This window comes from Hoplias malabaricus, unplaced genomic scaffold (assembly GCF_029633855.1).
Source record: "Hoplias malabaricus isolate fHopMal1 unplaced genomic scaffold, fHopMal1.hap1 H_3, whole genome shotgun sequence".
Taxonomy (NCBI): Eukaryota; Metazoa; Chordata; class Actinopteri; order Characiformes; family Erythrinidae; genus Hoplias; species Hoplias malabaricus.
This window is the reverse complement of record NW_027101326.1, coordinates 30,857-57,950: the sequence shown is the minus strand read 5'-3', so window position 1 is coordinate 57,950 and position 27,094 is coordinate 30,857. Positions and strand designations below refer to the sequence as shown.

The following is a 27,094-nucleotide window of genomic DNA, read 5'->3' as shown; positions in this document are numbered from 1 at the left end:
ATAGCCCATTTAGCTTGATGTATGAGACATGATTTACTCATGTGTTTTTTGCCAGACACCTGAAGCTGTTTTTGTCCTGAGAATGCCCTGAAATATAAAATATATCATAAAAGTTGTGTCTATTCAGGTATACACTCTTCATGCAGCACTGTGTATGCTCACCAGTGCAGCGCAACAGCTGCGCAACAGCTCACAGATGTTTGGCACAAAAAATTCTGTTACCATAAGATATTACATAATTGCTTAATAGTTTAGTTGTGTTTATCTGAGGATGTGCTAGTGTCTTGCTAAGGTTTGGACTAAATTAATCAGTAAATCAAGTGAATTAGTCATATATGCATGTGTGTGTGTGAGACAGAGAGAGAGAGAGAGAGAGAGAGAGAAAGAGAGAGAGAGAGAGAGAGAGAGAGAGAGAGAGAGTCATACACACATGTGGATGACAGTTTAATTTATTAATTAAAAATCAATTAATAACCCTCCATCCAACTCAGCACCACGGTCTGCAATATATTTTCTTCTTATTTTCTTATCTTACTTTGATATTGCATAATATTATACATTTTACTAAACAATACAAATGAAATATACATTATATTATTCATTTATTCATTCATTGTCCGTAACCCTTATCCACTTCAGGGTCACGGTGGGTCCAGAGCCTACCTGGAATCATTGGGTGCAAGGTGGGAATACGCCCTGGAGGGGGCGCCAGTCCTTCACAGGGCAACACACACACATTCACTCACACCTACGGACACTTTTGAGTCACCAATCCACCTACCAACGTGTGTTTTTGGACTGTCGGAGGAAACCCACGCAGACACAGGGAGAACACACCACACTCCTCACAGACAGTCACCCGAAAGAAACCCACGCAGACACAGGGAGAACACACCACACTCCTCACAGACAGTCACCCGAAGGAAACCCACGCAGACACAGAGAGAACACACCACACTCCTCACAGACAGTCACCCGAAGGGAACCCACGTAGACACAGGGAGAACACACCACACTCCTCACAGACAGTCACCCGGAGGAAACCCACGCAGACACAGGGAGAACACACCACACTCCTCACAGACAGTCACCCGGAGGAAACCCACGCAGACACAGGGAGAACACACCACATTAACCATATAATCATGCACATCCCTAGTGTTAACTGTAAAGTTTGGGTTGGCTTTATCACTAAGACAAGAAACAGATATTGGATCTGCATTAGTATTTAGCTGATATGACGTCCAACTGAAATTGAAATGTATTCGTTTTTAAAATAATGCTATTTCAAGTCCCTGGAATATTACATAAATTAGCATCACTAACTGATACAATTCTTCCATCAAAAAACATTCAACTACTAAAATAATTAATGGATTACATTACTGTGCAACAATGGATGGGTGGAAACAAATCATATTTACAAATATTATCATGTTTCACCAGCCACCCCTGCCACTCACATCCACTGTTGAAGAAAACCAGGTGCTGTGTTTCAGAACTGTCAGTTCTACACTTGAAATGGCATCAGTTTTTTTTCATTTGTAATTGGAGTTGGAAGCATTTGGCCGAAAAAAGATTGTACTGTGTTTCTGAAACACTGTCTCTCTCATTCACGTACTGTTCTAAACACATAGCAGGTGTGTGTGTGTCTGTGTGTGTGTGCGCACTGAAGCAGAAAGGAAATTTATTTTTTCTGAAGTGCAGGGAATGGAAGAGATCAGAGATCAAAATGGATTGTCAGTTCAGTCTGGAATAATAATAATAATAATAATAATAATAATAATAATAATAATGATACATTAAAATAATATTTTTTATACCCAATTGAACTTAAATTTGAGCAATAAAAATAAAACTACATCATAATGATTGTCAATGATATTCTCCCTGTGACTGTCTGTGAGGAGTTGATGTGTTCTCCCCGTGTCTGTGTGGGTTTCCTCCGGGTGACTCTCTGAGGAGTTGGTGTGTTCTCCCCATGTCCGCGTGGGTTTCCTCCGGGTGACTGTCTGTGAGGAGTGTGGTGTGTTCTCCCTGTGTCTGCGTGGGTTTCCTCCGGGTGACTGTCTGTGAGGAGTGTGGTGTGTTCTCTCTGTGTCTGCGTGGGTTTTCTCCGGGTGACTGTCTGTGAGGAGTGTGGTGTGTTCTCCCCATGTCCGCGTGGGTTTCCTCCGGGTGACTGTCTGTGAGGAGTGTGGTGTGTTCTCTCTGTGTCTGCGTGGGTTTTCTCCGGGTGACTGTCTGTGAGGAGTGTGGTGTGTTCTCCCTGTGTCTGCGTGGGTTTCCTCCGGGTGACTGTCTGTGAGGAGTGTGGTGTGTTCTCCCTGTGTCTGCGTGGGTTTCCTCCGGGTGACTGTCTGTGAGGAGTGTGGTGTGTTCTCCCTGTGTCTGCGTGGGTTTCCTCCGGGTGCTCCTGTTTCCTCCTACAGTCCAAATACACACATTGGTAGATGGATTGGTGACTCACAAATGTCCATAGGTGTGAGTGTATGAGTGAATGTGTGTGTGAGTGTGTGTGTTGCCCTGTGAAGGACTGGCGCCCCCTCCAGGGTGTATTCCCGCCTTGCTCCCAATGATTCCAGGTAGGCTCTGGATCCACCGCGACCCTGAACTGGATAAGGGTTACAGATAATGAATGAATGAAAAATTAATGGGTAGAGAGGTCCACACTGAACACAGTCAAATTTATCAGTGTGTAGAACCTCAGCATTTTTTGTCATGCCAGGTTTAATATGCTGCATTTATTGCTGGACGTACAGTCATTTTTCTCCAAGCAAATGCACAAGCACATGCAGAATATACTCGGGTTGGTGTTTATTACTTTTGGGCTATAAAACACATCTGGTGTGTAATTCACATTTATGCATTTTCTTGTTGAACATCGTTTGTGATCAAAATTTTTATGAATCAAATAATATATATATAATCTAACATTCCATATCCTATACCCTACAGCCCACAGCAAACACCAAACCAGACACCCCTACAAACCCTTTAACAACACCTAACACTCCAAACCAATACACAGAACCCTACAGCCCTAACTCAACACCCATCACTGACTGTGTCCGTGACATTTTTTTTTAAAGAGGTAAATAAAGACACACTCAGGCAGCAGTCCGTGGATATACAGATCCAGAAAGACACGAAATGACAGATGTGCTATTGTAGAAGATAAAAGAGAAACACTACAGAGATATTGCTATACTGTACACAGAATACTGCATCTACACACACACACACACACACACATACAAAATCTCATGCAGCATTCACTCAGAGACATACTCTAATTAGATTACACAGGTTGCTCTTGGACTGAGGGCAATTCACACACTGTATTAGAGCAAACAGTCAATCATTTACACCCATCTCTCTTATAAAAGTCACTCTGTTCTACCTTTTACACAAAAACCCTGCTGGTCCTGACCACTACGGAACAGAGTGAAAGGAGGACATCAAAGTATGCAGAGCTACAGATGGACTAGAGTCTGTCATGTTAGAAATACAAAGTTGTCCTCTGTGGTTAGTGGAGATGATACGAATGAAATGAACAATGATTACAAGGTATACCTAATAAAGTGGGAAGTGTGTGTGTGTGTGTGTGTGTGTGTACGCATGCTTACTTTGTATTTTAAAGCTACTAAACGGCAGCACCTCTGTAAAACACATTAATAAATAAATGAAAATGCAGCAGCAGCGAGTTGATCAATAAATTCAGTTTGAAAACACTTCTGCAGCCTCACTGATTCAGAGGCAGCTGACGAAGGCCTGGTTTAAAGCTGTGTGTGTGTGTGTGTGTGTGTGTCTATGCCGCGCCACTGTAAAATCTTTTTTTTGTCTTGCCTCTGTTTCTAATAATAAATTTGTGTGTGGCTCCTGGTGTGTGGAGATTAGCGGAGAGTGTGTTTAGTCACATCAGCTCAGGGTGATTCTCTGAGTGTCTACCATTTGAGTGTGATGATTCTGGAAAGCTCCTGCTCAGTAGCACACACACACACACACACACACACACACACACTATTAAACGGAAAAACAAATGTTTTACTGACATATCATTCATACTGATTTAATATAGTGTATTATTATTAATACCGCAGCCTCAGCTAAGGAACACGCAGCTGTTTGTGTAAGTAACGTATAAAATATGTTTCAAGTAATTGCTGCTGATCATATTTTACATGTGTTAATATGCTACATGTTTGTTGCATTATTTCCTCATGTTTTGGAGTTGTTCTTACTGCAGCTTAAACCGTCCTTTAGGCACAAACCCACCCATATTCCTCTGTGGTAAAGCTTCGTGTTTTCGTGTAGTATCCTATTTACCAAGAATAAGAAGTTTATTCCAGCAAACACAAAGAGCTGTGGCGCTTACCAAAGTATGTGAGTTCAAACGTGTTAAAATACTGGTGCCTATATAAAGGGTATAGGCTGTGACATTAGGCCTGTCACAGTAATTACATTATCGACTTATTGCACAATATACGGACATTTCCTCAATAATTTTTGCTGACCTCAATATTGTCCATTGTGTGAATGTCACTATTATTTACGCCACTCACTCTGCTCTGTTCTCTGGTTTCAGTTTTAGATATTTTTCCCAAAGTTAACTGCTCTTTTTAAATTATTCTATTATATTACCAGTGGTAATACGACTTTGTCCGCCATTCGGGTGCAATTTACAAGTCGGATAAATCGTATTTCCCAGTTTCTGACATCACTCGAACTCAGCATTAGCCCACAACACCTCCAGAAAGCTCAACACTGAAGTCTGGTGTCCCAGACAAATTTTGACTGATAATATTAATATTTGAATATGAGGCCTATATATAGATTATTAGATATATAATATAAAATACTGAAACATTGAGTCTATAGAGCGGCACGGTAGCGCAGCAGGTAGTGTCACAGTCACACAGCTCCAGGGGCCTGGAGGTTGTGAGTTCGATTCCCACTCCCGTCTGTGAGGAGTGTGGTGTGTTCTCCCTGTGTCTGCGTGGGTTTCCTCCGGGTGACTGTCTGTGAGGAGTGTGGTGTGTTCTCCCTGTGTCTGCGTGGGTTTCCTCCGGGTGACTGTCTGTGAGGAGTGTGGTGTGTTCTCCCTGTGTCTGCGTGGGTTTCCTCCGGGTGACTGTCTGTGAGGAGTGTGGTGTGTTCTCCCTGTGTCTGCGTGGGTTTCCTCCGGGTGACTGTCTGTGAGGAGTGTGGTGTGTTCTCTCTGTGTCTGCGTGGGTTTCCTCCGGGTGACTGTCTGTGAGGAGTGTGGTGTGTTCTCCCTGTGTCTGCGTGGGTTTCCTCCGGGTGACTGTCTGTGAGGAGTGTGGTGTGTTCTCCCTGTGTCTGCGTGGGTTTCCTCCGGGTGACTGTCTGTGAGGAGTGTGGTGTGTTCTCCCTGTGTCTGCGTGGGTTTCCTCCGGGTGACTGTCTGTGAGGAGTGTGGTGTGTTCTCCCTGTGTCTGCGTGGGTTTCCTCCGGGTGACTGTCTGTGAGGAGTGTGGTGTGTTCTCTCTGTGTCTGCGTGGGTTTCCTCCGGGTGACTGTCTGTGAGGAGTGTGGTGTGTTCTCCCTGTGTCTGCGTGGGTTTCCTCCGGGTGACTGTCTGTGAGGAGTGTGGTGTGTTCTCTCTGTGTCTGCGTGGGTTTCCTCCGGGTGACTGTCTGTGAGGAGTGTGGTGTGTTCTCTCTGTGTCTGCGTGGGTTTCCTCCGGGTGACTGTCTGTGAGGAGTGTGGTGTGTTCTCCCTGTGTCTGCGTGGGTTTCCTCCGGGTGACTGTCTGTGAGGAGTGTGGTATGTTCTCCCTGTGTCTGCGTGGGTTTCCTCTGGGTGACTGTCTGTGAGGAGTGTGGTGTGTTCTCCCTGTGTCTGTGTGGGTTTCCTCCGGGTGCTCCGGTTTCCCCCCACAGTCCAGAAACACATGTTGGTAGATGGATTGAAGACTCAAAAGTGTCTGTGGGTGTGAGTGTGTGTGTGTGTGTGTTGCCCTGTGAAGGACTGGCGCCCCGTTCAGGGTGTATTCCCGCCTGATTCCAGGTAGGCTCTGGACCCACGATGACCCTGAATTGGATAAGCACTTACAGATAATGGATGGATGAGTCTATATATAGGGTATAGGCCCCACAGTATAGAAAATGTTTAAATAAATTTGTCACAATGAATATAATAATACTCTTTGCTTTATTTTATTAACTAACATTATGACATCACACACAAAATTATTGCAATCAGAAACATTCACCTGATTCCAAACAGAGCTACTTAGACTTACACTTGCTCGTTACACAGCTGATTAATTAACGAGGACACGCATTCCCCTAATTAAGCTTTACTGAGGTACATGGGGTAATTAGGATGATACATGTCATGATTGTGGTTGAACATTTCAAATCTAAATTTCATTACTGCTATAAATGAAAACTAGGGCAGACAAGCCTAGAGCCACCAAATACAAGCGACCCGTGCCTCTCTATTAAAAACAGAGATGAAACGACCTTCGTATCCAGCACCTAACGTTGCGAACAATTAAGCTAAAAGTGACATGAGTGAGTGCTAATGTTATGATGTACAATTAAATATTATACAGTCAGAGTATGGACACTGAGGAGCTAGAGGTAACACGCATACATAATAAGGTGAAAAAAGGAAGTCACTATTTAATTCAATTAGATTTTGTTCCAACTAAATAAAAAATGTGTCAGAAACGTAAACTGTATTAATCACAACCAAAACACTACAATAAAACGCAAATATATATTTTATTTACATATTTTAGTACAGTTTTAATGAAAACGTATTTAATGTATAGGAGGCAAATTTTGACTTGAATATCACTTTAAATTTTTTAGACAGACAGATGGATTCTATCTGTTTTGAATTGTATATTAACTTTAAAAATACACCTTCAAAATTATTGTCATCCTCCATTCCCCTGTCACAGGTAGAGTAGAGCCCCTGCCGTTGCTACTGCAGGCTCAGCACTGCAGAAACTGCACTATGTAACTTATGGAGGAAGGTATGAAAACCACCCTGGTCCCTTCCTCCCTGTCCTTTCTGAGTTCAGGACAGTGCTGTTAACATTAATTACACTCTGCAACTGTAGGGGGAGCCCAAGTGCTAAAATAGCAGGTCCTAGTGTTCCTCTGTTTGTGAGCTAGAAAAAGCTCATTTGTTTGTATTGATTGATTGGTTTTCTACTGTTACAGATTTCTTAGAGTGGAACTGACTCCAAACTCCAAACTGCATAAAAGTAAACACACGCCAAAAGTGCAACAAAACTAATCAGCTCGATTTACAAATGAGATGGATTCCACTTTATTGTCAATGCAAGGCAAGAAATTTAATTAGCATTTACCTGAGGTGCAAATAATAGCAGTACGATGAATACCGTCTATATCCAAATTAATAATATATAAATAACATGTATAGAATAGTTAAAAAGCTGTTAAAAGCTATGTTTACAACTGTAACAAAAAAGTTTTTAGGAGTTTTTAGGCAATGGACAGTACCCAAACCCTGAGAAGCCAGAATTGTGATGAGGATATTGTTCTATTGCTGCGTAATATTTACTTATTTTGTTGTTTCCGATTACTTAAGGTGGAAATGTCTCCAATTGGGACGATGGCTAACTGCTTCAAAGACCAAAAGTACCATAAACGTGAGTAACCTGAGACAAAAATGAGTTTCTGTGGTAATTCAAAATCAGATCATTTAAACTTCAGCCATGTACGAACAACAGTTTCCACCAAAATTCCACCTAAAAAATGCATCCCTTCTGAATGTAAACAAACTAGAGAGAACTGCAGTTCCCCTCAATCTTAGATGTTGCCTTTAAGGAACCGTGTGTATACTAATATCGCTCTGGTTACTAACAATCTAATATAAATATAGTATTTATTATTATATAGGAAATGTATACAGGGGTTGGACAATGAAACTGAAACACCTGGTCACTTGACAGTGACACGCCCATCTAGCACAAGTATTGGGCCAAGGGAATGCCATGATACGGCAGCCCAAACCATCACTGATCCACCCCCATGCTTCACTCTGGGTGGTACGCTTCTTTGGGGCTTCTCCACACCGTGACTCTCCCGGATGTGGGGAAAACAGTAAAAGACTCATCAGAGGACAATACATGTTTCACATTGTCCACAGCCCAAGAGTTGCGCTCCTTGCACCATTGAAACCGACGTTTGGCGTTGGCATGAGTGACCAAAGGTTTGGCTACAGCAGCCCGGCCGTGTGTATTGACCCAGCCATAATCCTTTATATGCACTGAAAAAGTCCTTTGCATCTTGAAAAAGTGACAACTGCAGGTCTATTGGACCCTTTATTGAATATTTTGCTTGAGAATGATATGCTCTTTCTTTCTGGCTGTTCCATGCTGGATCACAAGGGAGGCGAGGGGAACGTGAGGCGTATGAGCGGCAGCACCCTCTTACTTTTCGTAAACCCATGTCACATCACTGTCCTGGTAATATCTACATTATTGTCTGCTGAAAAGAAGCTGGACCCAAGTCGATTAGTTCTGGCTCGAATGTTCCTGAGTAGCAGGAGGTGCTACATTGTGTGACTGGGGTGGAAGAGGTCCTTAATGATTTTGGTGGCTCTGCTCAGACAGCGCTACCTGTAAACATTCAATGGCAGGAGTTTGGGCACCAATGATGTGCTGAGCAGTCTTCCTTACCCTCTGCAAATCTTTCCTATGAGCCACAGTGGAGCTGCCACTCTGTTATGCAGTTTGTCAGGATACTCTCCATAATGCACTGGTAAAAGTTGGTGATGATCTGATGAGACAGATGGTCCTTTTTCAGTCTCCTCAGGAAGTAAAGTTGCTGCCGCACCTTTTTGAACAGGTAGGAGGTGTAGAAATTCCAGGACAGATCCTCAGAGATGTGGACGCCTAGCAGCTTGAAGCTGGTGACACGCTCTACTTCTGCTCCATTGATGTAGATGGAAGAGTGTGTGCAGCTGTAGTCCATAATGAGCTCCTTGATCTTTTTCGTGTTGAGGATCAGGATATTGGATGAGCACCATGTTGCCAGGCTGCGTACCACAATAACGTTATCATTGTTGCTGATGTGGCTGACTACTGTAATCTGCTAACTTTATATTGATGTTGGAGCTATGCAAAGGCACATAGTCGTTGGTGAACTGAAAGAAAGGCAGAGGACCCAGCACAGAGCCCTGTGGCACACAAGTGTTTGGATTAAGCCTGGAGGGCATGTAACTGCCTATCCTGACATACTGAGGTCTGTTGGTCAGAAAATCCAAGACCCAGTTCCACATGGTGATAATTCCCAGGTCACTGAGCTTGGAGTCTAGCTATGAAAATGGAATTCTCTTTGGGAGGTAGGCAAAAAAACAAATGGGGTCCAGTGATGGCAGATGGGTTGTCTTTCAGTCATTCAGGCACGCTGCACCAATGTGTTCTGGAACCAGTATATCAAAGTGAAGACCTGGGCTAAATGTTCCACATGGGTACTGCCAGGGACAATGTCAGGGCCAGCAGCTTTCCATGGATTCACTCTGTGGAGCGCTAAACACACATCCGTTGTGCTCACAGTGAAGAATCACTGTCAGGATGGAGCTCGCCCCGTTTTATGAAGTGTCTATTTTCTTGTTCAGTGGTGTGCTCAAAACAGGCTTAAGAACTGGCCGAATTATTCTGGCCGAGAAGCACTGTTGAATGATGGTGTTGAACAGGGTGGTCTGTAGTCAGTGAGGGTCAAAGTTACAGAAGTGATGCTTTATGGAGAGTTTGTATGTATATTTTGCTTTCCTACATTTCCTTACAGAAAACCATGTGCTAAAAATAACCCAGCTGTACTTTAACCTTGCTAGCTCTCACTATGAGTTATATGGTGCTCTCCAGAACAGCACTACATTATAGTTAACAAAAGTATGAAAATAATAATAATAATATTAATAATAGATCCGGGTGACTGTCTGTGAGGAGTGTGGTGTGTTCTCCCTGTGTCTGCGTGGGTTTCCTCCGGGTGACTGACTGTGAGGAGTGTGGTGTGTTCTCCCTGTGTCTGCGTGGGTTTCCTCCGGGTGACTGTCTGTGAGGAGTGTGGTGTGTTCTCTCTGTGTCTGCGTCTGCGTGGGTTTCCTCTGGGTGACTGTCTGTGAGGAGTGTGGTGTGTTCTCCCTGTGTCTGCATACGTGCTTGCAGCAGCTATAACATGCAAGTTTAAAGTTCAAAATTTATTACAGTAAAGGAACACTTAATTGTATATTAACTTTAACAATACACCTTCAAAATTATTGTCATCCTCCATTCCCCTGTCATAGATAGAGTAGAGCCCCTGTCGTTGCTACTGCAGGCTCAGCACTGCAGAAACTGCTCTATGTAACTTATGGAGGAAGGTATGAAAACCACCCTGGCCCTCCCTCCATGTCCTCTCTGGGTTCATGACAGTGCTGTTAACATTAATTACACTCTGCAACTGTAGGGGGAGCCCAAGTGCTAAAATAGCACATATTACCTAAGAAGACATTCTTAATTTGCAAATACATCGGTTTGTTTGTGGGCTAGAAAAAGCTAATTTGTTTGTATTGACTGATTGATTTTCTACTGTTACAGATTTCTTAAGGTGGAACTGACTCCAAACTGCATAAAAGTAAACACATGCCAAAAGTGCAACAAAACTAACCAGCTCGATTTACAAATGAGTTTCTGTGCTAATTCAAACACTGAAAAGATTTACAGACAACTTAAACTTCAACCAAATACTCAAACATGCTGTTCCACCTTAAAAGGTGCAGAGCTTCTGAATGAAAACAAACTGTGGGAACAGTAGTTGTCCAGAATTGTTAAGAAACTTTGCCTTTAAATCTTACCTAAATCTATACGCTCAGTAACACCTGCAACATCACACACCCATGCTTAAACTCTCTCTTGTAAGTGGATACACTTCAAGGCCAGAAGAGTCCCATTCAACAAATCCCTTTAATTGCATGATCAATATTTGCAAAGCGATGCAAACTAATCCAATAATCAATCACAGCAGGATATCAAGCGCATGTTTACTTCAGGTGCATGCTCACATAAAATCAATCTAGAAGCCCTTCAGACGTATATGCGGTGTGCAGCTCACAAACACGCGCACGAACACATATTCACACCCGTCAATGCCAGCTTTTCAATGCATAGCTGAAGGCAGAGCTGCAGTAGAAATGCAGCCTAATCTGCTGCAGTTATGAAACAAATGCTCAGGTAGTGTGACGTAACTTAAGCTTCTGCAAAAAACTACACACCCAGAAACACACTCATGTTCAAACAGAAGTGGAAGCTCTAGTGCTCAAGCTAGTGATTTTATGGTGAAACAAAAAATCAAAAACTGGGAGAAAGGTAAATCAGTTATTACTACGTATTTATTCAATCTGCATACCCAGGTAAAAAATAAGTATATTTCAATGTACTGCATATATACTTAGTAAACACATTACTGTGCAAAATAGGTCTTGGTTTCTAAAGTTCTTTAGTAAATAAAAAGGTGCTATACAGAACCCTCTGCATGAGTGATGGGCTGTAGATGGCTCAATATAGTAGCTTTTAAAAGGGTTTTGACACCACAAAAAAGGGTTTTTCTATTGGTACTTGACATATAACTGTGCACTTAAGGGTGGGTCTCAAAACAGCACAGTTAGTACAATTAGTTGCATGTAAGTATATTTGTTTATAGCACTAACGCTATATAATTAGCATACAAAGCTTAGCAAACAGTATGTAGCACACTTTTTGTACATTAGCCATGAGTGCATGACAGTATACTTTACTTCTTACCCCTGAAGTTAGCCATGTTGTTTCTTCAGTTCTTCCCTGGAGCTAGGACACTAACGTACACCTCTATTGTGCTCATACAGCGTGATAGATAGATAATCTCCATCCAAAAAGAAGCATGGAATTCAATGGGATGCTCTGCAGCACCTGTACATGAGGTTGAGGCCTCCATGCCCAGTGCCAAACACCAGCCGACAGTTTAAAGATGCGTTCGCTGGAGTGACAGACCTCATTCAGACGAGTTTGAGTGGCATGTGATGTGATTCGAAATATAATATGTAATATTAGTGCATGACCTGACTTTTTTGTTGTAGCTGAATGCAATGAAGTCCTTGCAGCAAAACTACCTATTAATACCCTTCATTTCAGAACAGTGTTGTTGGATAAGCAGGTGTCCGTGAACGTCTGGCAGAGTGTAGCTAACAAGTAAAGGAGGGTGTTTAAAACCAGTTAGAATTGCATAATTTAATATAAACCATTGTTCAGAGTACTGTATAGTGATGGCCGTAGGAATCTAGAAATGTAAGTATTATTTTTTCTTATAGGTTTTTTTACTAGGTCAAAATCATATCTCAAAATTTTAAAACGTATTTTGGAACAAGAATTTAACAAGAAGAATGCAAATGAATGGAATGGGACGTTTCACCATGGCCCACAAGAATTTTAAGAGGTCACCAATAAATGGTTCAAATGAATCACCAGCGATTTGTGTGCAATTCTCATTCTTTTTCTTTTTACACCAAACTACTCTCAGTGGCTTTGAGAATTCCCCTGATTTTTCAAAATCTCTGAGTAAATCCATATTTGAGATTTAAGACCCGCTTCTTAGTTTGAAACGTTCTACTGAAAGTTCCAAAGCCAAAATGCTTCACAGCGCTGTGACAGAAACGTCTGCCTCCATAAATCAGGAAGTTATTACGAAATGAATAACAAATACATGAATATGGCAATCAAATAACGAAATGGTTATGAATACAGTGCCAGAGGCTTAAGCCGTTGCTTTATTTTTATTGTTTTGACGTCAGGATTTGGACTAAATGCATTCAGTGCAGAAGCAGGGGTGGTGTAAACTTCAAAGAAAACACTGGGAGATTCACACCCAATAACCACTAGCAGCACTAAATATAAAAACGTATCACAATCATTGTAAAGAATTAAAATAATAATATAAGATTAAATAAAATATAGTCTCTCTGCATGACTTTAAAAACATTTAGGTGAAACCTCATTTAATAATCAAAAATACTCTTGCGTAAGTGGTTTTTGACACACCCTTATTCTTCTTTATTAAATTTAAACCACAACTTCAACCAAGCATCAGGCAGCTTTCAAAACTGAGGACACAAAGTGTCATTGATGTGAAGCACAATAGCACCCCCTTGTGGAGCGGTGCCTAACTGAGTAAGTATGTGAGAAATGACACTACTTGTGGTTCAACACCTAATCATACACTAGTGAGTATGCACACACACACACAAACGTGTAGATATGAGTGAGTGAATGAATGAGATGAGCTACAAGACACTTCCGTGAGGTGATCCACAACGAATGGTCAAAGTAGGTCCAAAAAAGGTGCAAATATTCACATTACAATAGCCCCATATATCACAGCCAAAGCCCCAATTATATGTAAAGCTGCCAAAAATACAGACAGAGTGGAGTAAGAGGGGAAAATTGTAACCTCTTTCATAAACACTGTACTCAAATGTTAAGAAAAATGTAATCTTACCTTGTTTACTGCCAGCCACACACTCATCCCTGCATGTCAGAAGCAGCATGGTGTTTGGGCCTGAATATTCACTCCCCCTCTCATATCCTCACAGACCTACACGCACATACACACACCAACAGCTGATACGTGCAAACACAGAAAAAAGGGGTTGGGATATTGGGTTTAAAAATGGTGCATAACGTGAAAAGTTAATTCAAAAATATCTTTTGTGATCTATATACAGTAACATCTTACCTAGCTGGTCTAATCAGTGAAGTGAGTAAGTCAGTAAAAGAGAATTCTGTAATATTTAACTGCACTAAATCATAAAAACACCAGGGTGTGTCATCAGAGAACAAGGAAACAAGTTGAAGTACTGGCATTTCTGATTGCACTGCTGCAGCATGTATATTCATCTTTGAGGAGTGTCTGTTCCATGCCTTGACCTGTGATCGCCACCCACAGCCCAGTCTCCAGTACTGCTTCCACACCCAGGTTTGCCCGGTATGAAACACACCAGCAGACACAAGCACAGTGCGCTGGAGCCATGGAAGCTAACACGCGAACGGAGAAAATGTTCTAAAAAGGTTCGCAATCGTTCTAAATATCTCCATGACCAGACAATATTAAATAAGACCCGAAAGCAGAAGTAAAATGAGAGTAAATACTAGTAATATATCTGATAGATGGAGGCAGCTTAGACTCCATTGCAAACTTTCTATTGAATCGGTAGCAAGTAATTTTTAGTTTTAAACGCTAACTTTATCCTCGCATCGATGCCTATTTAAGGGGGAACAGAAACATTAAAAAAAGAAGCTATCAAATAACGCCAATATTAGCCTTGCCAACTAACTCATTTAAGGCGGAACTAAACATCTGAATACGAAAGCTGCGAATAATTAACAAATGTCTCCCTCCTAATAAGACAGTGTGGAAGGAAAAAGCTAATATAGAAGACAACATCAGCCTCATCTAGTGAAACATGAAGCTGGTAAATATAGGAAATACAGTGGACACTCATTTACTTTTTGTAGCGTAGACATTTTTGTCAAATAATACACATTTTGTGTTTAAATTGACTGACTATACCACATTCTTTTTATCGAATTCGTCTCGCGCTTGTGCATGAAGGTTTCTCAACCTGGCAACCCACATGAGCTTTGTGTCTGGGTGAAAAGAGGAATGGGGCAGGCTACTTTCTCCAGTGTTTTGATTTTGGACTGCATTAACCATTTTAAAAGCCTGCTGTCATATTACATATCGCTCCGTTAAGTCTATCTCCAATTAATTTATTCATTCAGTTCATTCACTCAGACATTCATTCAGTTCATTCATCTTTGGCTACCGCTTCATCCTACTCAGGGTCGCTGTGCATCCAGAGACCAGCTAAATAAGTAAACACCATGAATAAGAAATCAGAAAAATATATTTAAAGGATAAAGTCCTGTTAGTTCAGACTAAACTAACTAAAAGACTGAAATGATCATTTTAAAATATATCAAAATAACCTTTTTACAATAAAAAAATGATTTAAAAAAAGCTAATACAAATCAATCAGTAATAAATAAATATGAATAAAAATGTACAAAACTTGCTGCTTATTATTTTCTCAATGTAATTAAGACTATTATAAGGCAAAAAGGCTACAATAGATCATAGCTCTGTATCACAAATAAATGAATTATTTAATTATTGAGTGAATAAATGCACTGGACACTAAAGAATAATTCTAAAATAATTAAAAATAATTTATAAAGTAAATATATTTGAGGATATCAAGATACTTTCCAATCAAAAATTAAAATTAAAAGGCGCAATGCCTCTTTGCATGATTTCTCATTATAATTGTTTCAAGATAATACACATATATTAAAAACTAAACTAAAAAATGTATACAAGTATATACGACCATTCAAATGCCCAATCTCAACAGTTACCTCCTTAAACGCATCAAAAGAACAAAGCTACGGCTGTATAAATAGATACAAATGCATCACTTTAACACAGCAATTCATAGACAGCACTTAGATCATAATTACTATCGATAAATATCTAACCTCAAATGCCAAAAATGCTAAAAAGACCTCTGTTACCTCCTCAACGCAGGCAGCAGCTGAAGTCCAGCAGCCGAGAAGCCGAGTAAAGGCTGAGATGGTCAGTTCAGGCCACTTGCAGAGGGCAAAGGAGGCGGATCTACAGGAGGAGGAAATGAAGTGTAGAGAGGGTCAGTGAGGGGTCAAGCACAGGGCCTTATCAATAATGACAAGCAGTGCAGGCAGTTTAATAGCACAGGATTATATCCAGCCTGGACTGTCCTTACACATACATCAAGCAGAATCAATTAGAAGACGATTTATTCTGCCTGCGTTTCCCTGTGTGTGTGCGCACTTATGTGCACGTGAAGGCCATTGGAGCATTGGTGAAATAAATCAATGCCAAACAAAAAGAGGCGTTCAATGTGATTCAGGACAGAAAACGTTTAGTCCCAGGTATTTTACACAAAGCTGGATGTGTTCCCCAAATGTTTTCCAAATTTTCTCAACAAGACAAGACATATTTGGTGGGTAAAGTGTGCTGCAATGGAGCCACAAGGCCATAACAAGGTCAGGTGGTGTCACTGATGTAAAAGAGTGAACAGCACCCATTGTGTAGCTGGTCGACCGATGTGTGAGTGAGTGAGCGACAAGCCAGGTTCATGAGGCCCTTGTTATCTAAAAATGGCCTCTATTACATTTCATTTTTACAGCTGTAGCTGTGCGCAAAATATATATTAATACATCCTTAGTAGAGGACTGTTTTAAATATGTAAATACTGGTGCATGACTGGGCGGCACGGTGGGGCAGCAGGTAGTGTCACAGTCACACAGCTCCAGGGACCTGGAAGTTGTGGGTTCGATTACCACTCTGGGTGACTGTCTGTGGTGTGTTCTCCCTGTGTCTGCATGGGTTTCCTTCGGGTGACTGTCTGTGAGGAGTGTGGTGTGTTCTCCCTGTGTCTGCATGGGTTTTCTTCGGGTGACTATCTTTGAGGAGTGTGGTGTGTTCTCCCTGTGTCTGCGTGGGTTTCCTTCGGGTGACTGTCTTTGAGGAGTGTGGTGTGTTCTCCCTGTGTCTGCATGGGTTTTCTTCGGGTGACTATCTTTGAGGAGTGTGGTGTGTTCTCCCTGTGTCTGCGTGGGTTTCCTTCGGGTGACTGTCTGTGAGGAGTGTGGTGTGTTCTCCCTGTGTCTGCGTGGGTTTCCTTCGGGTGACTGTCTTTGAGGAGTGTGGTGTGTTCTCCCTGTGTCTGCATGGGTTTTCTTCGGGTGACTATCTTTGAGGAGTGTGGTGTGTTCTCCCTGTGTCTGCGTGGGTTTCCTCCGGGTGACTGTCTGTGAGGAGTGTGGTGTGTTCTCTCTGTGTCTGCGTGGGTTTCCTCCGGGTGACTGTCTGTGAGGAGTGTGGTGTGTTCTCCCTGTGTCTGCGTGGGTTTCCTCCGGGTGACTATCTGTGAGGAGTGTGGTGTGTTCTCTCTGTGTCTGCGTGGGTTTCCTCCAGGTGACTGTCTGTGAGGAGTGTGGTGTGTTCTCCCTGTGTCTGTGTGGGTTTCCTTCGGGTGACTGTCTGTGAGGAGTGTGGTGTGTTCTCCCTGTGTCTGCGTGGGTTTCCTCCGGGTGCTCCGGTTTTCTCCCACAGTCCAAAAACACACATTGGTAGGTGGATTGGTGACTCAAAAGTGTCCGTAGGTGTGAGTGTGTGTGTTGCCCTGTGAAGGCGCCCCCTCCAGGGTGTATTCCTGCCTTGCGCCCAATGATTCCAGGTAGACTCTGGACCCACCGCGACCCTGAATTGGATAAGCGCTTACAGATAATGAATGAATGAATGGTGCATGACTTAAAAAAGAACCTATAACTTTGGAAAGGCACCATTTTGTGTTGAATTTTTGACACCTCTTTTCGCACTGTTTCAGATATCAGTGGCAGATTGTTTGATCTACGTGATCAAGCAGAGACATGCTAAGATCTTAGAAACAAAGGGATGAAGCCATTAAGGCATTTAAAAAATGAATAAAAGAATCAATGAATGTTGCACTTTATTCATTAAAATGGCATATGTCTAATCTGATCATAACATGAGCAGACGGCAGTCAGTCACAGCGCTGATGTACACTAATGTCCAAATGTTTTTAGTCAGTTGCACATCTACAGATATTCAAGGGTATTAGTGAGGTGAGGCACTAATGTTGGATGATTAGCTCTGGATCACAAATTCCACTCCAACTCATCCCAGAGGTATTAGATGAAGCTCAATTGCCCCTGAGAATACAGTGCCCCTGCTCCACAGCCCCACAGCCAGGAGGCATTATACTTCTCTAGCTGACATCTGACATTGTGCATGGTGACCTTAGGCTCCTATGTTGCTGCTCCAGATCATCCAATTCTAAAGGCAATGCTTCTTAGTTACTGAGAAAAATCAATGTCCACCATCTTGGACATGTAAGCTTCCAAATTTGGGCATATATGTATTTACATTAAACAGTGTGTGTAAATCTGTGCAGTAACCAGTGTTAACCTTTAGATTTTAGATTTTTATCACGCATTTTTCTCTAAAATTGATTACTTTAGAAAAATAATAAATAAATAAATTACTGCCCATTCTGCTTCTTAGTTACGACTCACTACCCCCACTTAGTCAGTTAGCGAAGAGGTTAAAGGCCATCTTTATTTGAGACTGTCACGCCTTCGTCCTGTCTGTCTGTTGTCCCCGCCATGTGCTTTATTCGCACATGGCTATGTTTTGTTTATATCCTTGTCTCCGCCCTCGTCCCGCCTCCTCGTCCGTGTCATGTGTCAGCCCGTCCTCGTTATCTGTCCAGGTGTGTCTCGTTTATGTCTGTATTTAAGCCCTCTTGTGTCACGTCCTGTTTGTCGTACATTTCTCATTTCACCTTTGTTCAGTCGTGTTGGTTCACCTTTTTCATGTCGGTCGTGTTTTCTTGTCTGTCCGTCTGTCTCCTCAGCTTCTCCCCGTCTCTTTTCCTTTATCGTTGTTTTCGCTGTTTGTCCGTCTGTCACGCTTACCCTGTCTAGTTCACCGTGTTTTATTTAGCTTGCTTTGCTCCGTTTGTTTTCGTTCTGTTTTAGTCTCGTTGTGTTGTTACATCCGTTATTAAATATACTGTGTTTTAGCGAGTGCGTCCGCCTCATTCAATCCGCCCCTCGCTCCTGACAGAATGTACGACCCTCAGGACGCAGCTAACACAGCCGAAATATTGGACGAAATCTTTAAACAAGGGGAGAAATTACTGGCCAGAACGGTGGGTGATCAACCCGCTGTTTTACAGTCTGTTATGGGAGTTCCTACCGAATTCGAAGGCGGTCCCAAGTGTGATGGATTTATTTTGCAGTGCAAACTTTATTTTCAGTTTTTAACCTGTCCTGCTCCTCCTGACCTAATCCAGGTCATGTTCCTTAAATCCCTCCTTAGAGGAGAAGCGTTGAAGTGGGCAGAGGAACTATTAAAAGAAAAAGCCTCAACCCTTACTGTTGACTCATTTTGTGGACTTCTAAAAAGACGATTCTCACAACCAGCTCCCGAGGACGTCTCTGCAGGAACCCCTGCTCCCGAGGACTACCCCCTCAGGTCCGGGGAAATTTTTGGGGGGGGGTTAAGGGCTGGTACTGTTGGCCTCGTCCCTCAAGACAAAGGAGATGAGGCTAACAGGGGCGCCTTCAGAAAGCCCCACAAGTGTGCGCCCACCAGACCTCCTAACCCTTCCACAGCTCCAGTCCTCGAGAGCGCGGCGCGCGCCTCTCCTGTCTTCGTGAGTGCGACGCGCGCCTCTCCTGTCTTCATGGACGACGTCGCAGATTCATCTGACTCCGTGGACGTCGTCGCACATTCTTCAGCCTCCGAGGAAGACGTCGCAGGTTCCCCTGCCTCTGAGGAAGACGTCGCAGGTTCCCCTGCCTCTGAGGACGACGTCGCAGGTTCTCCTGTCTCCGTGATGGCGGCACCCGCCGCTCCAGTGTCCGTGATGGCGGCACCCGCCGCTCCTGTGTCCGTGAAGGCGGCACCCGCCGCTCCTGTGTCCGTGAAGGCGGCACCCGCCGCTCCTGTGTCCGTGAAGGCGGCACCCGCCGCTCCTGTGTCCGTGAAGGCGGCACCCGCCGCTCCTGTGTCCGTGAAGGCGGCACCCGCCGCTCCTGTGTCCGTGAAGGCGGCACCCGCCGCTCCTGTGTCCGTGAAGGCGGCACCCGCCGCTCCTGTGTCCGTGAAGGCGGCACCCGCCGCTCCTGTGTCCGAGACTACGGCGGCGCCCGCCGCTCCTGTGTCCGAGACTGCGGCGGCGCCCGCCGCTCCTGTGTCCGAGACTGCGGCTGCGCCCGCCGCTCCTGTGTCCGTGACTGCGGCGGCGCCCGCCGCTCCTGTGTCCGTGACTGCGGCGGCGCCCGCCGCTCCTGTGTCCGTGAAGGCGGCACCCGCCGCTCCTGTGTCCGTGAAGGCGGCACCCGCCGCTCCTGTGTCCGTGAAGGCGGCACCCGCCGCTCCTGTGTCCGTGAAGGCGGCACCCGCCGCTCCTGTGTCCGTGAAGGCGGCACCCGCCGCTCCTGTGTCCGTGAAGGCGGCACCCGCCGCTCCTGTGTCCGTGATGGCGGCACCCGCCGCTCCTGTGTCCGTGACTGCGGCGGCACCCGCCGCTCCAGTCCCCGTGACGGCGGCGGCGCCCGCCGCTCCTGTGTCCGAGACTGCGGCGGCGCCCGCCGCTCCTGTGTCCGTGACTGCGGCGGCGCCCGCCGCTCCTGTGCCCGTGACTGCGGCGGCGCCCGCCGCTCCTGTGCCCGTGACTGCGGCGGCGCCCGCCGCTCCTGTGCCCGTGACTGCGGCGGCGCCCGCCGCTCCTGTGCCCGTGACTGCGGCGGCGCCCGCCGCTCCTGTGCCCGTGACTGCGGCTACGGCCTCTCCTGTCCCCGTGACTGCGGCTACGGCCTCTCCTGTCCCCGTGACTGCGGCTACGGCCGCTCCTGTCCCCGTGACTGTGGCTACGGCCTCCCCTGTCCATGTCCGTAGGTCGGCCCGAAGGACTTCAGGGCCGATCCCCAGAACTGTGCCCAGGCTGGTTCCTCAGACTGTCCCACAGACATTAGCCAGTCCTGGGCACTCCCCTGTTATTTTGGTTCCCTTGTCTGTCCCTGTCATGATTCCCGTTTCTGTCCTTGTCCCAGTACCCGTGTCAGCCTTTGTCTCTGTCCCTGTACCTGTTACTGTATTCATGTCTGTCCCCGTAAACGTCTTGGTCCCTGTTCCCCTACCAAGTCCAGTCCAGTCTCCTGTCTTGTCTAATGTCCAGTCTCCTGTTAGTCCTGTCCAGTCCCCGTTTCAACCCTCTGTCTTGTCTCATGTCCAGTCCCCTGTCAGCCCTGTCCAGTCTCTGTTTCAACCCTCTGTCTTGTCTCACGTCCAGTTCCCGTATCCGTCCAATGTCCAGTCACCTGTCTTGTCTCCGGTCCAGTTTCCCTTTCAATCCCCTGTCCAGTCTCCAGTCCCGTCTCCGGTTCAGTCTAGTGTCATGTCACCTGTCCTGCCTTCTGTCCAGTCACGTACCCCTGTCCAGTCTAACGTTCCTATCCTGTCCAGTGTCTTGTCACCAGTCTCTGCTCCTGTCCAGTCCCAGCACCAAGTTCTATCATCTGTCCCGTCTTCTGTCATGTCCAATGTAAAAAACCCTGTCAAGTACCATGTGTCCACTCCTGTCCTGTCCAGTCCGTTCTCGTCTCTTGCTGCCCCCCTTTGTCAGTCTCCTGTCATGTCCCATGTCCCGTCTCGTATATTCGGTCCTGTCGTGTCCCCAGCTCCTGTGTCTGTTCCCGTCCTGTCCTGAGTCCTGTCTTGTTTTCCGTGCCCTCTCCAGTGCCAGCTCCTGGGGGGTTTAGGAGTACGCGCCCGGGAGTTGCGCGTTCTTGGGGGGGGCATCTGTCACGCCTTCGTCCTGTCTGTCTGTTGTCCCCGCCATGTGCTTTATTCGCACATGGCTATGTTTTGTTTATATCCTTGTCTCCGCCCTCGTCCCGCCTCCTCGTCCGTGTCATGTGTCAGCCCGTCCTCGTTATCTGTCCAGGTGTGTCTCGTTTATGTCTGTATTTAAGCCCTCTTGTGTCACGTCCTGTTTGTCGTACATTTCTCATTTCACCTTTGTTCAGTCGTGTTGGTTCACCTTTTTCATGTCGGTCGTGTTTTCTTGTCTGTCCGTCTGTCTCCTCAGCTTCTCCCCGTCTCTTTTCCTTTATCGTTGTTTTCGCTGTTTGTCCGTCTGTCACGCTTACCCTGTCTAGTTCACCGTGTTTTATTTAGCTTGCTTTGCTCCGTTTGTTTTCGTTCTGTTTTAGTCTCGTTGTGTTGTTACATCCGTTATTAAATATACTGTGTTTTAGCGAGTGCGTCCGCCTCATTCAATCCGCCCCTCGCTCCTGACAGAGACGTGTGAAATCAGCCATGGATTTATTTATAACTGCCTTTAACACAACACCATTTAGAATCTCAGGATGCTTGGAGGAATATGCTAACCGCAACATACTGTGACATTCGATGTTGGTGTGGGTTTCCTCCTGGTGACTGTCTGTGAGGAGTGTGGTGTGTTCTCCCTGTGTCTGCGTGGGTTTCCTCCGGGTGACTGTCTGTGAGGAGTGTGGTGTGTTCTCCCTGTGTCTGCGTGGGTTTCCTCCGGGTGACGGTCTGTGAGGAGTGTGGTGTGTTCTCTCTGTGTCTGCGTGGGTTTCCTCCGGGTGCTCCGGTTTCCTCCCACAGTCCAAACCCACACGTTGGTAGGTGGATTGGCGACTCAAAAAGTGTCCGTAGGTGTGAGTGAATGTGTGAGTGTGTGTGTTGCCCTGTGAAGGACTGGCGCCCCCTCCAGGGTGTATTCCCGCCTTGCGTCCAATGATTCCAGGTAGGCTCTGGACCCACCGCGACCCTGAACTGGATAAGGGTTACAGATAATGAATGAATGAACGAATGAAGTGCTTCAAATAGAAATGCTTCAAAATGACTTGCAAAAACAATACTCTTTTCGACGTACATTAAAAGTTAAGGAGACTAGCGCCCCCTTCCAGGTTGTGTTCCCGCTTTGTACCCAGTGATTCTGAGTAGGCTCCAGAACCACCACAACTCTGAACTGGAAACGGTGTTACAGACAATGAATGAATGAAATGTAAGGTTTTTCTGTCTCCTATAAAGTTATTATCTTTGGAGATACGTGTTTTTATTTGGAGAGAGCGGTGACATGTGCTCTCACAGGGTAGAATGCTCCCAGAGTCCTATGTTCCCTAGCTCTATGTAACACATGGTATTTGTAAAAGCATGATCCCCAGCTATGTACTCCCTTAATATTACATGTTGAAACTTGAAATTAGGCATGGCATGATAGTCAATTTTGTGGCCGATATATTGTCCTAAAATAAATGTCAGTAAACGATATTATTGTCTTTTTACGCAGCTGATATAGGAGCATACTTCAGTATCACCCCTTTAAAGAGCAGTGAAATTTTAGCAAAACATTGGGTTTGAAATATGTTGAACATGTGTTTAAATATCCCAAATACATAAAGCATAACTAAAATATAATCACAGTTTTTATATAAATTAACATAACAGCCCAAGATCACAGAGACCAGAGAAAACAGAAGATAGTGAGCGGCTAAAATACGCACTGTGACAAGTTTACTTGAAAACAAATAAGATTCCAACACAGGAGGAGGGCTAATTTGTGTTAACAGAACGTTGAACAGAGTAGCAAAGGGCCCTGGGAATATAGACATGCTCTCCTAACAGACTGGCTAGCATTATGCTGAGTGATGGAGCCCCAGATATTCTAAAACACTAACCACTAACTACCATAGTACAAACGACAGACCAGAACAGGTTAAATTAGTTCTGAGCAAATTTGAGGAGAAGAGAAAAGAACTAGACGAGTGGTCATCAAATCAAGGGTGTTCAACAGAAATGAAGTGGGAAAACGTGGACTGGAGCATGAGGACAGCAGCTTCGATGAGATGGGAAAACGCTGAAAAGAGAATGAGATGCAGCAGGGTGGTAGGCATAGCAACAGTAATGAGGGAGAAGAAAATATGCTTAATGATAGAGACAACAGTGCCAGTGGACGCTTGAATTACACAGAACGTTCAACAAACTCTTCATTTGGTTAATGTTGATTTTAATGTGCTCAGCCTTTGCCTGAAGAAAGAATAGGGCTTGATTGTCTCCTGTCTATCAAAGGTAAGTACTGTTTATCTGATGCTGACACCTGTGGTGGTCTAACAAGTCTTGCACAGTCCTTAGGAGTCTAATTTTCTCCATTTGTTTTGAGAACATCTTAAACCCCTGTTTTTGAGCACTCTGGTTGCTTCACAACTTTTCGTTTGGACCTCCCCCTGCCTTTATGTAAGTTGCACGTCTGTTTTGAAAATTTTAAAGGTGCAATAAACCACATTTCAATCATTAATTTACAGGCAAACGATAATTTCACCGTACGTAGTTGATTAACGGCCTCCCGAGCAGAGTACACAGATACACACAATTTGTGTTTTGTTGTCCTCAGCCCCTTGTTTTCACAGCGCCCCCAAGAGACGGCATTATACAGTGGGACCTCTACTAACAAACTTTCCAAGATACGAACTGGGCATTTGAATATTTTTTTGCCTCCACCAACGAACCACGACTCTAGAAACGAACCCGAGCCTCCTCCGAGCCGGCGACTGGAAATGGCCACTGACCCCAATAGGCGAGTCTCCCAGAGCCCAGACTTGAGTGAGCTTTTAAGATTAGAACATTGTAGCTTTAGCAATTTAGCATTAGTGTAAATAGCAGACATCAAAATTCGTGCTAACATTCACATTCACCCGCCTACTCTCCGTTATTCCTCCCACCCCCCACCTCCCGTCATACAGCCAGTGCCTGTGTTACTGCTCCAGCCAGTCGTCATGTCTTCAAGGTAGCGATGTGTAACCTCTTACAACTTTATTATTTCTTTTTTATTATTGTTTCCACTGTATTTCTCTTTTATTTTTAGTAACGCTACATGTATTTTTTTACTAATTTGAGAGTGTTGTAAACATATATCAGTGCAAAAAGAGTGACTTTCGGGGCGGGGGCTGGAACACAATAATTGTTTTTCCATTATTTTAAATGGGGAAAACTGACTCGAGAAACGAACTTTTCCACTTACGAACCGGGTCACGGAACGGATCAAGATCGTAGGTAGAGGTTCCACTGTACATGAAAGATGGCAGAGTGCAATATGAACCATTCAGTAGAACGCTACCTTCCAAATATTCCTCCACCAAGAAAAATAAATAACATGTCCTTCAGCACGTCTGAAAGAGAACGACACACAGAAATCAACACTGGTCTGGCTTATTTGAGATGCAGAACACAAGGAGTGTTTTTACACCTGAAAGTCCAGACCAGATTCCGAACCAAACCTGTGATACAGTGAGTGTTGGTTTCACACTGCAATTTAGTGAAGAGACTAAAGAACCTTTGTTTATTTACTAGTACCTCGTTCGCATTTTCAGCTCCACCTAAATGGCTAAACACATACAGGGGTTGGACAATGAAACTGAAACACCAGGTTTTAGACCACAGTAATTTATAAGTGTGGTGTAGGGCCTCCTTTTGCAGCCGATACAGCGTCAGTTGGTCTTGGGAATGACATACACAAGTCCTGCACAGTGGTCAGAGGGATTTGAAGCCATTCTTCTTGCAGGATAGTGGCCAGGTCTCTACGTGATGCTGGTGGAGGAAAACGTTTCCTGACTCGCTCCTCCAAAACACCCCAAAGTGGCTCAATAATATTTAGATCTGGTGACTGTGCAGGCCATGGGAGATGTTCAACTTCACTTTCATGTTCATCAAACCAGTCTTTCACCAGTCTCGCTGTGTGTATTGGTGCACTGTCGTCCTGATACACGACACCGCCTTCAGGACACAGTGTTTGAACCATTGGATGCACATGGTCTTACTGGTGCAGTGTGGAGTTAATGAAGATTGTCCACCAGGCTCTGCTCCAATTTAGCCCTGACACCTCCCACACTACAATGACAGGTGTTTCACTTTCACTGTCCAACCCCTGTATATGTTCTACCTTTAAGGGCTGAGCAAGTTGTATTGGTTCCACACCCACCTACACTTTAAGTTCTATACTACTGAGTGCCATTCTGAAAATATCCTATGTAGTAAGACACTGTGTGGTTTGGGAATGGCATTTGTTTTTACATTCAGAGTTGACCATCTCTCTCGAGTATCACAGAGATTTTCTTTTTTATATGTATCATTAATGTAGTAAAAACAAATAAAAACTAAACTTTAAACATGTAAATGAAGTTCACTGTTCACTAAACACTTAGCGTGGTCCTCAAGTTTTTTGAGGATAGAAGGAGATTAAGTTGTTTTGTCGTGTCCATTTCTGTCATTTACACAGCCTCAACTTCCTGTAATTTGTCAGAAAGTCAGATCCATCCATGCTTTTACACTGCACACGAAACGAACCAAGGTTCAGATTGATTCAGGCTGAGACCACCTCTTTGGGACAAACCAAATTCTGGCCCTTTGGTCCAAACCGTGGTCTGAGGCACCAAACTACAAAGGTCTGAAAGCTTGCTAAGAGCTGCCAAAGACCTTCAACATGACTATGAACTGGTGTTTCTTCTCCTTGATGGGTAACATTAGGGTGACTAGATCCAAGATTGTGAAAAAGAGGACACGTCTAGGTGCATGAGCTTTGCCTGACGTAAACAAGGACTACTGACGTGCAGACTGACCAATTAAATGTTTACAGAGAAGGTTATCGACCAATAACGGTAGCTCTACAGTCAGAACGTCCAATCAGAAGAGTTTAGGCTACTTCACCACGCCCCCTTCTCACTCAAGCGAACCAATCGGAGTAGGGGAGGGCGGGACTAGTTTATGAACGAAACGCTTCTCGAAGTTCTATGTAAGCTCTAGAAAAACAACATCCCGGACGTTTGTGAAATTCCGCCCGGACATTTTTTTAGGTCTAAAACAGAGGACATGTCCGGGTAAAAGAGGACGTCTGGTCACCCTGGGTAACATGATTATTAAATAATGTCTATTTTCATGAGTGACTGGCTGGAGTGACTTTTTTATTTTCTGCAGCATTGGCACTCTGTGCTCAACCGAAAGGGGGAGGCATATCCACTGTCAGAATATTGAACACTGCTCCTTTAAAAAACGACGGCTGGTCTCTGACTTGCAATTTTAATAACCACATTCCTTACACATTACTGAATTTTTGATATCTTCTTTTAATTTATTTTTAGATTAGGCAAATTGTTAGTAGTTGGAGTATGTAGATGTGGGTGTTGTGCTGGTGTGGTGCACAGGTTAGATGCCCCCACCCCCCACCATTCAGAATGTGAAGGCCGTTGATTTTTTCGCTTGAGATTTTTGTCAGCAACATGTCTTTTTCCAAGAAATCTAGCTGTGTGAACTACACCCTGATTTGAAAGCACTGCATAAAGTGTGTGTATGCTTGTAACGGCGTGTGTGGGGAATATATGTTGGATCATATCTGACAGTGCGTTTAGATGCTGCTTGTGTGT

At 44.4% G+C, this 27,094-nt stretch overlaps 1 protein-coding gene across 1 annotated transcript in view; it reads right to left on the bottom strand.

The window, feature by feature from the left end:
- LOC136686048 (glutamate receptor ionotropic, NMDA 2B-like) overlaps window positions 1-27,094 on the bottom strand; it is a 173,468-nt gene that overhangs the window by 135,379 nt on the left and 10,995 nt on the right. Inside the window, exons 3-4 of the mRNA XM_066659530.1 lie at window positions 15,593-15,692; window positions 13,518-13,639 (exon numbers count right to left, since the gene is read on the bottom strand). Coding sequence (XP_066515627.1) covers window positions 13,518-13,544 — 27 coding nt within the window. The 5' untranslated portion in view covers window positions 13,545-13,639; window positions 15,593-15,692. The remainder of the gene's footprint in view (window positions 1-13,517; window positions 13,640-15,592; window positions 15,693-27,094) is intronic.